Source organism: Sitodiplosis mosellana, unplaced genomic scaffold (genome assembly GCF_009176505.1).
Source record: "Sitodiplosis mosellana isolate CC-2019 unplaced genomic scaffold, AAFC_SMos_1.0 Smas_scaffold_1, whole genome shotgun sequence".
Classification (NCBI taxonomy): Eukaryota; Metazoa; Arthropoda; class Insecta; order Diptera; family Cecidomyiidae; genus Sitodiplosis; species Sitodiplosis mosellana.
The window spans coordinates 15,704,989-15,716,356 of NW_022595244.1; the positions used below are offsets into that span (position 1 = coordinate 15,704,989).

An 11,368-nucleotide genomic window follows, 5' to 3' on the forward strand; every position below is an offset into this window, starting at 1 on the left:
AATCTTGATTTATCTCACATTTGACATCAAATTTAGCTATCTTATTTGCTGTATATGTATGATAATTGCAATAAATGGTCAACTTGTTTACATTGAAATGAAAGTAAAGACTTTGTCTGATTTATTTTATAAAAGAAGTGTAAAATATGGCATATCACGTGGGCCATTTTCTACTGCACTCACGTGAAATCTCACTCCTGGTAGCTTTAAGTAACTTAGTTCTAGTGGAATAATAGAAAATGATGTTATAATGTAAGTCAATTGTTTTTGAAATAGATTCCAAAACGCATGTAATGAATTCAACTTACCCGAAAACAGATCAACATGTAAGAGTGATGAAAGTAATACGCAAAATGTATTTTCAAATAAGAGTTCATTTAATATAACAAAAATCAACAGAAAACTGGTTTCATGCTACATTTGTATATGCATGATAAGTTGCCGTTTGAAATATTCCAAAAACAGTAGAAAAAGAATTAATGCTTCAGCTACGAAATTGATAAATTGATTGATTAAAAAAAAGGCTCGAAACTTATTTTTCTATGGAATCAATTAGCAATGTGATTTTAAAATGAGGAAATTAAGCTTGCCGAGATTATTTAAATTATTTAATATGGCAAATATCCTAATAATTTTAAATTCTCATTTATTTACATGCTATTACAAACATACTAAAATAAATGTATTATTCAATTTACTGTTGAATAGAATGCTTAAAAGAAGAAAAATAGACGAAATTTCAAATGCTTGGAATTGGATAAAACCTCGTTTCAAAAATAAGGGAAAAAACGTTAAATTATCAAACAGTTTTACACCGTTTACTTCATTTTATAAATATCACGAAAAGAAAAGAAATTTTTCTGAACATGATTTTCATTGTTGCAATTAATTTACTTACAAATAAAAGCATGTATCGATTACGACTTAAAATTTATTAAATATATCAACAATTCATAAACTGCATTCAATTGTATGTAACAATGAATTAAATGCAATCGTTTTTTTTTATCGTTTGTCCATTCCATTACAAAGAACTAGTCAGTTAAATAATAAGCATTGAAGCCGATAGCCGGTCAGAATACGGGGTGGTAGTGTTTTCTATATGCATTTCTATGTGTGCTTGTGTGTGTGTGTGTGTCAAAAGGCAGTCAAAGTTTGTCATATTGTCGGTCACCTTGCCGTGTCGTAAGTTATACATTCATCTACAGTCATCTCTCCCACTCAAATAAACGGGATGTTATAAATAAAAGTCAAAGTGTCTGGCTTCTATTGGAACCTAAGTCGTTATACCTAAATCAGACCCAATTCATTTTCCACGCGACAGTTTTGGTACTCTTTCGGCTACTACAAATGGTTTTGAATTGATTCGCAGCAAAAATAAAAAAAAAGAAAAACAAACACGTTAATTATTGTAACGATCAGATTAGAAAACAGAAAAAGCTGCAGTTTTGAAGGCAGATTAGGGAAATTTTTTGTTGTATCGGATTTGGAAAGGTGAGAATTAGATTGAATTGAACGAAATTGATGAAAATTGCGCATATATGTCACATGTACTTACTCTTGTTCTTTTGTCATTTTAATTTGCAATTGCATTGTGATAGCTACTTTCGTGTGTGCATGGTTAAATGTGTTTTTGTTTTGTTCATTTTAAATTGCATGGGAAAGGTCTTCATCATGCACACGTGACACAATGATAGGGGGTGCATCCAATTTTTTTTTGTCAAATTGGTTACTTCTTACGTTCATGTTAATTGACTAAATTTTAAAATTACTTGATAAAATCTCTTTCAAATTAGGCATCATAAAAATTACACAATACGACACACATTCTCCACTATGAACATAAATGTCGTTCGAACATTTTTCCAACAAGAATCATTTCGAAAAGTCGTTAATTTTTCAGAGTAAAGGGAATTTTCGTGTAAAAGACCAAATTCAGAAGGACTCAAAACCGATTCAAAATTCGAATTTTTGTGTATGTTTGTATGTGTGTGTGTGTGTACGTAAAAAGTGGGGCTTTTTTCTCAATTACTTTTCATTTACCAAATCGACCTGCTAGTGAATAGAGTGACCGAAGTAATTCTAAGGCTCGAGCATCAGAATTCCGATGCGATTGATTCACCGTTACGTTTGTGTCACCTTGATGCGCTAAATATTGGTCCAAATCTTTTGCTAAACGCTTTGAATTGCGCAACGGCGCCTGAGTGGTCCTTCGGCGTGATTTGATTGTTGCTGGCACTCTAGTTGTTGTTGTTGTTGTTGTTGTCGTTGTTGCAATTGTTGTGGTTGGTGGCTGATAATACGTAGTTGTAGTGGTATCAGCATCTGTTGAATACACAGTTGTTGTGCTGAAGTCATAGTTTTGTGTTGATGTTGTGTCCGCAAAGTAGTTTGTCGATTGGAATAGCGGCGAATATGTTGTTGTTTCAGTATTCAAAGCCGCATTATGAGGTGGATAATGTGTTGAGTGGCTAGCACTTTCGGTAATACGTAAATTGAGCGGCCGATGATATGTTGTTATCGGCAACTGTGTGGTTGTAGTTGGGAACGCATTTTGACTGGGTCCATTCAAATTCAATGCTTTACCTGCACTTTCGTCACGATACGGCTTTGCTCTGATCGTCTGAATCGTTTGAATTTCATTGCCATCATCCGTTCTACCGTCCATGCCGATCAAAGCATTCAAAAGTGCTTGCCTTGACTGTTCAACCGTTTTATTGTAATCATCGTCGCACGTTTGAATCAAAAGCAATATCAATTTTCGCACCGTCTTATTTTTGTCGGCCTTTTTCATGACATTCATCAGGTGATCGGCTGATGTATCGTTCAGCGATCCAAACATTTCGTTCGCCTTCTGTTGCATCACATGCAAGTAATCTTCGTGTGTTGGTGAACCATTTGTTGGCGCAACAGCTTTGCCCTGTCGATTGTCATTGTTTAGGAATGTTGGAATGGTTGTTTCGTAGCTTGGTGTTAGTGTTGTTTGCGGCAGATAAGTGGCCGATCCAATTGCACTTGGTGGTGTGCTTTGCTCATTCGAACTCATAAGGCCATCATTTATGGTCAATGGATCCAAAAACACGGAATACGATAGTGTTGACCATGTGTTTGGATTAATCTTTCCATTATCTGGATTGGTTGTTTTACTCAAATCCGGTGCTGGCGTCACGGTCGGAGTGATTTCCGTAATGTAATGGCCATTTTCATTCTTCAACGATTTTGCGTCGTTTTTACTTTTCGTTGTGTATTCTTTGCCCGTTCGATGTGGCTCCAAGTTATTCTTGCTATTGCCAAATATTGACTGTGATTGAGCACGCTGCAAATCATTATCATCGACCGGTGCGGGTATGTCATTCTTTGGGAAATCGAATGCTTTATTTACCGATGATGGTGGCAACAGATCGAATGACAATGGTCCAGACGATGTGGTCGATGCGATATTTGGATAATCAGTGGTTGGAGAACTTGGATATTCGGTGTCGGTCAAATGCGATGGGAATTGGAAGGTATTATTTGAGTTTTCGAAATCTTCTAAATATGGATAAGTTGTTGTGGCCTCGAGTCCACCATTTATTTCGATAGCCAATGGATTGCTTGGTTCGGTTGTTCCTTCCAGTGAATTTCCAGAATATTGATTCAATGCGTACGATTCAAGTGCTTCGGTGAGAATTCGAGATGCTGGGACATGATCAACCTGTTTGAGTGATTCTTGCAAAATTTGCGATCTAGTTGTGTCGAAAATATCAACAGTTGGTACAGAAGTAGCACTTTCTGTGTTATTGTTGATATCAGTTGAATCCTCTTTTGAATACGGCGTTGACACGGTCACATCGGAAAAGTCAAGCACTTCCAAGTCTTCTGTAGTTTGGATGCCAGCATTGGCATCTTTGAAGCTCGGCGTTGCCGATGTTGGCAAATACGTCGGACCAGTTCCATCTTTGAAATCTTTGTTTCTGCCAATTCGATTGTTCAAATACTCAGTGCTTTGGACTGGTGGTGGTTCGGTTGGTCGAATTTCGGCCAAAACCCTTCGGAATGTGGATGGATCGTGTAGATATGCGGACAATGCATGCGTAAATACTTGAGCCAATTCTCGGATCTGTTTAGTTCCAGCGGCGGCAACAACAGGATTATTCGAGAATTCAGTTTCCAAGTCATTGTTCGATAGGTTGGAGTCATCACTGGAACCATCACGAACACTAGCTTTGTTCTGTTCATTACCTAATTTATCATCTTCATCGATGCCAAACAATGTCTCGTATTGGCGTTTTGTGCTGTCACTCACCAAAGATGAATCCAATTTCGTCACATTGCCCACTTGAATATCAAGACCCTTCAATCCAGGAACTGGCAAAGTTGTGGTTTCAGGCATCGGTTTCGTTACCAAACTATCAACCGCTGTTGCAAAGTACAAAGCCAGCGAATGAAGTGTTTCCGGCCCGGACGATGGTGGAATGATCAATCCAGGGCGACTATCGTGTTCTTTTGCCAGTGTTGGCTCGGATGCTCCATCCAATTTCAAATTATGAATTGTTTGCATCATTTCCATGGCGTGTTCGGCAACCTTTGCTGAGCTGACCGTTGGCCGCGCTTCTTGAAAACGGTTCCGTGATACCGGTCGAGCTGGAGAAACACTTGGCACAGTTGGTGTGTAGAATGGGGTCGTTCGTGTGGTTTCATATCGTGCAGTTGTCGATTCAACGTTTATTCGATTTCGGATTAATGGAGGTGGTGTCGTTCGTGCCGTTGTATCTGCAACATTTATGATGAATTGATCGGTATTTGTGTCCTTGTATTTTGTGGTGCCCCGATTTGGATATGTAATCGGTGGCAATGTTGTCGTGGAGAATGTCACTTGATTGTTCCTTTCCGTGGTAGCTTTTGTCGTTTGGAATCGTCGACTCGATCGATCTTCGTATTTGTATCCATCGAAATTGTTGTTATTTTGCACAAAATTAACACTAGCTGCAGTTGTCGTTACCGGAGTCGTTGAGGTGGCTTGAGGTTGAGGTGACTGTGTTGTTGTTGCCTCCTTTTGATTGGATGCTTTATTTTGATTCGGCTGTTTGTAGTAATAGCCATTAAAATTGTTGGCTTGGGCATTAACAAATGATGAACTGGCTGCAAATACTTGTGACTCTTGGGAATTCGGCGCGCTTTTTGTGTTTGGTGCATTTTGCACGCGTTGCGAATGTTGAGCGCGTTGAGTATTTTGAGTATTCTGTAAATTCTGTGTGCTATTCTGTGAATATGCTTTTGCCCTTCGGTCAGCGTTCAATGCATTTGATTTTGGTGCACTCAACTCCGGGAATGAAATATCCTCAAAATCTAAATTATCATTTGTTGCTTCTTCGGATGACTTTGGCCGTTTTTGATCTTTATCCAGCTTTACGGTTGGCTTCGATTTGACCGAGTAGCTCGATGAACGATTTTGAGCTCGTGACAGAACCTCGGAGCTTTCGGCATAATGGCCCGGTGCAGCAGCACAGTTTACTTTGAACCACCAGTCACAGATCAGTTCGCTTTGTTGGAAAATTGTACCGTTCGGACAGAGGAACGAGATTTTCTTGCCGCCTTCACAGATGTGGAACACCTATTTCATAATTAAATTAAAGGGAATTAATGAAATCTCATAACCTTGGCCGGCCAAAAATTGAAATTGCTTGACATTACTTGGCATTCAGTTTCCAAATCGGCAAAATAACCATTGCCAAAATCACGGCAGTTGAATGTGGTTTGTGGGATGCCGGTTAGAACGGGAAAATCGACTAAATCGGAAAAATCGAATTGAAAGATTGATCATATATATCGAGTCATTTAATCGAATTATGTTCATTATCCCGAAGCGTATTTAAATAAAATTTTTACCTCCCGGTCTACCAACGACACCCTGATAAATCTCATAGTCGTTATCATCAAACAAATTCTCATTGCTAAGCCGCTTCCGCAGATCATGCGGGCTGCTTATCTCTTCCGGTGACAATTCTTCTTCAATATGAACCGCATACTGTGCTGCTCCAGCTCGTTCGGCTAATGACTTGGCAGACGTTCGAATCACCTGAAAACAGAGACAAAACAAAAACAACTCGTCATTGTGATCATCATCATCATCATCGTCTTCTTTTGCTTCTGATCTTTTTTCATGTACGACACAAACATTGTGCGCTCATGTTTCCATCATTTTTGTCAACAGAATCCAGTCATTTCTTTTTGGCAATTGTTATTTCATATAACAAACGTGGAACGACGCTGAAAACGAAAGTTGTGTATGTGTCGAGCTCTCGCTCTAATTTTATTTAGTCTCGTTTCAATGAACCAAAAATGAGTGTTACTCGTGCTTACACCATATTTTATCTCTCTAATTCACTAAAATCGCTCGATGTGCGGCGCGCAGTCACACCCGCTCACAAGCATTGTATATATCAGTTGTTTCACACGCAATTCACTTTCTTTCCGTTTGAAAATAATTACTGATTTTGTTCGCTACGACGGAATTATAAGTGTAAAATCGCAAAAAAAAAATAAAATAAATTAAACTTGAACGGCACCACTCACGCGGCGTTTGCATAAGCTTACAATCGATCAAGCAAATTTACATAAATAAAAGCAAGAAAAAACATACACGTCTCTTGGTTTGTACAACGAACAACCGATGGAAAATCGCAACAACAAACACCAACAAAAAACGTATGTACGACAAATGGCATTGATTTGAATATCTTGAATTTTCGGGGGAAGCATTTACACCCACAGTATAGTGAAAAGCACAGTCGAGCTCATTTTCAAGCAAAGCAGTAGACACGATCAAAACAAGAAGCGAAAATATGTAGACAACATATTTTTCGTGAGCTTCCAGGAAATAGATCGTCTCCGATAGATAATGCAGTCATATTAGCGAGCAGCTTTCGCTTATTTTTACCTCTTTTTGTGTGCTTCTCTCTTTTTGCGTCTGCTTTAATTTTTCATTTCGAGATCAAAGTTAATGTTATTCATCAGCGAACAACAGCAGCAGCAATAACAATAACAACGACGACGACGATATAAAACAATAAAATGAACATTAATAATGAAATTAAACGGAAGCAATCTCATGGTATTTCCAACTTGATATTGAAGGTTTGGATGAAACCGAGAGATGGTGTGAAACGAATACGAACCACGTTTTTGTTGCAATGATATTTTTTTTTCGACCAAAATTATTGTGTTGCTGAGAATTTGAATATTTAGCAAGAGATCGTTCGGTTGCTCGCTCGCTTCTGACCCAAGTTATCTTGGGCTCATGTTCACTGCTTTTGATGCACAAATGCATGAGCGCATGCGCGCGCCTGTGCATCCATCGAAGACAGAATATCCGAATGGAGCCAATGAAAATATTGAATCTATTTAATATTCATATTGCACAGAAAATATTTGTTCATTAGTTCCATAATTCTTGGCGAATGGAAAAATTGTGCTTCTTTTCGCTTATCTTACAAAATTGTGTGCGCCAAATTGCGTCACAGATTTTTGCATAACTGCCACACACACACAAACAACGAACGGCACATAATAGCAGTTGGTGTGCGCACAACGCGCTCACATAGCGTTCACACATATCCAACCAAATCGAAGTACCCGCCTGAAATTCTATTGTTATTTACGTTCGTAATTTTTTTAATTGGTACATTCATTGTGCACTCTCGCGTAATTTTCTTGAAATCATTCTTGTGCCATTTTGAATCGTTGAACGTTCGTGATTCATTCGAACATTTAATCGGCAGGTAGGCTGAGAGACTTTACAGCAACGCCAGAGCTCTTTGATGAACGGCGAAAAGCGACACGCATAGTCTGAGTCACGCATCGAACTTTCAATAGTTTTTTCAAGTCATACGTTATCGCGCACTTCTTCGCTACTTCTTTAACACTTTGCATCGATTTGGCAACCGAAATTACGCTTGTTCGAGTGAGAAATCTAATTCAATGCAAGTGGATGCATTCAGAATCAAATCGACCTCAATTATTGCGCACAATTTGGCAATTGTTTGAATATTAATTTAAACGATTTGCTCAATGGAAATTATTATTGTTGAAGTGTGCCAGCGGCAATGGTGAGAGAGATTTTTCCCGTTTCGTTTGCAAAGCACGATTGCATCGTACGATTAGTGCACAATAGTAATTGCAGTTTTGTTATAAATTGTCATTATGAATGCGTGAAATGCGTAAGATTCAATTCTTTCTTTGGCAATTCGTCGACTTATCAACGCAACACACGGTCCAACTGATTCGAAATCGAGAGTTTTGCGTTTTTCTTCCCTCTTTAGCACCAATATTTGTGAGCATGACATGCGCAACGCGGCAACACTCAGCTGCTTTTGAAATACTTTATTCAATTAAATTAAATTATACGCTGTTTAAATACGCGATGACCTTGCCAATAGTGAGCAGCTCGAGCTCGTATAAATACGTTCATTTCACATGCAAGCATGAGAATCGAGCATTGATAACAACAGTTTTCGTTGTGGGAAACTTTAATTCACAAATGAAAAATAAAATATATATACCGTAGATTGTGTGTGCACAGTGCGCACGGATTGGAGAGGCGGATGGAGTTTTTCACTTTCAATAGATATTCGTACACTTGAAATGACTTTTCAAACTGATCGCAGATCAGTTCGAATGCACACAAAATTACAATGTGCCGGATTACACTTGAATTATTCACAAAGGTGAGAAGAAAAAAAAACGCACAGGGGAAATGATAAACGCCAACGTTGGTTTTAAATATTAAAAGCGTCAAATATCGCATAAGCAAGCAAGCAAGCAGGCAGGCAGACAGACAAACACGCAACCACATACGCTGAATAGAAATGCGAATGAAAATCAGACGTGTAAGCGAGTTGAGAGCTAAAGGTGGGAAAACCAACACCCATACATGCATTTACAGCGGCCTGGTCCTTGACAACGGGAAAAGTGAGCCCACAAGCTTTGCTATTACAATCTAATGGTGTTGTCCATTTTCGATGTTCAAATTTAATTTTTTCGATGGGAATTGTAGCTGGATTCTGTATTGAAAATTGAAATGTTTTATCTATCAAGTTAGAAGTTGATTTTACCTTTGAACCCAAGCAAGGTGATGTGGCGATGCACAGAAAAAAACCTGAAACGAAAGGGAAATATGATATTACAAATTAAGCACAATATTATAATTGATTCTCATTGCATTGGAAGGTAGGCAGGCAATACAAGAGCTGATAAATGCTAGCATCGTCGCGCGACGAATGCAAATTTCGTTTGTTTCCCATGAAAATTTATGATGTACAGACGCAGCTGAATGACGATGACGACGAGGGGAAAAAAAGAGCGAAACAACCGTGCCATGCGATTGAACATGGTAAACGTGTCGGTAGTTTGTACAAGTTCACATTTCGAGCCTGTTCCAGCGACGTGCAGCAGAATAGTCGCATTGAAACCAGTATATTAAAACTCACGTTCGTTACATATGACTCTATGGTTTGGTACATTTTAATGGATAAAATCCAGGTATGGGCAATCGTTTTCAAACTTGAATTAGTCGCTTCGCACACTTTTCGCTCATAACCTTTTGATTGTATTTTTTTTTCTATTTTCAATTAAATAGAAAGAAAAATATTTTGTTAAAGACCAATATCTAGCTCAATGGCCATTGGGGCGTTTGTAGTTATTGTGAGATCGTTGAAATATTGATTTGGGAAAAAAATTCACTTTAATATCACTTAACAGAAATTGTCAGTACTGAGATGGTTATGAGGTGTACCGAAATCGTGAGTTCTTAGACAATTCGGCTTTGATGGTACGATTCGTATCATACGAACAAAACAACGCTTTCTGCTAATTTTCATTGAATCAAATCAATCTTCCATTAGAAAAATGATCTTCCTTCCGCTTTGCATCCGATTGTTTTCTTTCCCAGGAGACATGCCACATATCAGTTGACAAAAATTACGAAGAGTAACATGAAATATTTGAAAATTGCCCATATAGAGAGAAAATCCATTTTGAATTTCATGTGCAATCGGAAGGCAGCCACGGTGCAGCAGCAAAATGATAAATTCAAGACAGTGAAAACACGAAATAATGCACATATATAAGATGCTTATCATATGGAAGCGAAAAAAAGTGTTTTTTTCTTCCTTCATTGATTCCGACTTGTATGCGATCGTCTGCTGTGCTCATTCTGTGTGTCGTACAAATGGGCACACGTTATTTGGCATTTGGCGGATATGTTGCCATCTTTGCTCTCTCTCTCTCTCTCTCTCTCTCTCTCACCCATGTTAGGCGCATACAGAATATTGTCATGATCATGAACGTGGTGTTTTTCATCACCATATCGAAATAGCACACATAAATAAACTAAAGTTCACCGAATGCGATATCGAAGACGATGAAAACGACACTGACGACGACGACGACGACGACAATGCGCACAATTAAACAAATAAAAGAGTTCGCGCATTAGAAATGCGCATTGTTTTTGATTTTCGATTTTATTTTAGCGAAAGTTCACACCGGAGAAAGAAAACTTTCTTAGTTCGGTTTTTTTTTCTGTTAAAGAAAGCAAACACATATCCATAGAAAGGATTGATGACATTTATTTGCTTATGTCAGTTTTTATCATCTGCCATAAACTCTTAATTTATAGTATACGTATGCATTTGGGTGTAGTTGTAGCAACTGTAATAAAACTACCGAAGTAGTATTTATCATTGAAGGTAAATCTCTCTTTTGGGAGAGTAGAAATGCACAAGATACAGGAACCAAAACGTGTGTGTCTTTGCGCCCCGGCGAAAATGTCAATATCATAAATTGTGTGCTCATAATGATGGAAAATCTGATGAGAGCTTCATTATTTGCGAATGAACCGATTTTTGGTCAACTCACCTCGGGAGATCATCCAAGAGTTCAAGTCATAAATCGGTTCGCTGCAGGGCATTTCCTGCATTTTAAAATGACCCCATGTCATTTTTTTGTGTCTTGTGTCATTTTTTGTGTCTCGTCAAAAATTAAATTCCACTTCACAGCAGAAAAATTCTTAAATTAAATGCATGGAAATTATAAATTATTACCGCTGAGGGCGGCACGGAAATTGCCGAAAAAACAACAACAAATTCCAAAATCATAAATGGTGTGTGTTTTTGCATTAGATTCGTGGTCAGAGAGACAATTCATTACACATAGTTTTACGGAAATTGCCACCTTCATTTTTAACAATGCAAACAGCAACAATAATTGAACATTTCGCGGAAAAATCATGGAAAGATAGAGAAAAACACACACACTGGAGCGAGATGGAGAAAAAGAGAGAGAGAGAGAGAGAGAGAGAGAGAGAGAGAGAGAGAGAGAGAGAGAGAGA

General features: G+C 38.2%; 1 protein-coding gene across 5 annotated transcripts in view; it reads right to left on the reverse strand.

Moving 5' to 3' along the window:
• Positions 1 to 356: 356 nt before the first annotated feature.
• The window catches only part of LOC129567062 (uncharacterized), a 35,420-nt gene continuing 24,408 nt past the window's right edge, over positions 357 to 11,368 (reverse strand). For 3 of the 5 annotated variants that reach the window (XM_055443620.1, XM_055443605.1, XM_055443612.1), the window contains exons 4-8: positions 9,093 to 9,136; positions 5,869 to 6,058; positions 5,674 to 5,768; positions 2,044 to 5,593; positions 357 to 1,344 (exon numbers count right to left, since the gene is read on the reverse strand). In XM_055443620.1, the coding sequence (XP_055299595.1) occupies positions 1,307 to 1,344; positions 2,044 to 5,593; positions 5,674 to 5,768; positions 5,869 to 6,058; positions 9,093 to 9,136 (3,917 nt within the window). In that variant the 3' untranslated portion in view covers positions 357 to 1,306. Of the gene's footprint in view, positions 1,345 to 1,558; positions 5,594 to 5,673; positions 5,769 to 5,868; positions 6,059 to 9,092; positions 9,137 to 11,368 lie in introns of all 5 variants that reach the window. The other 2 variants (XR_008687815.1, XM_055443632.1) reach the window with 2 other exon arrangements.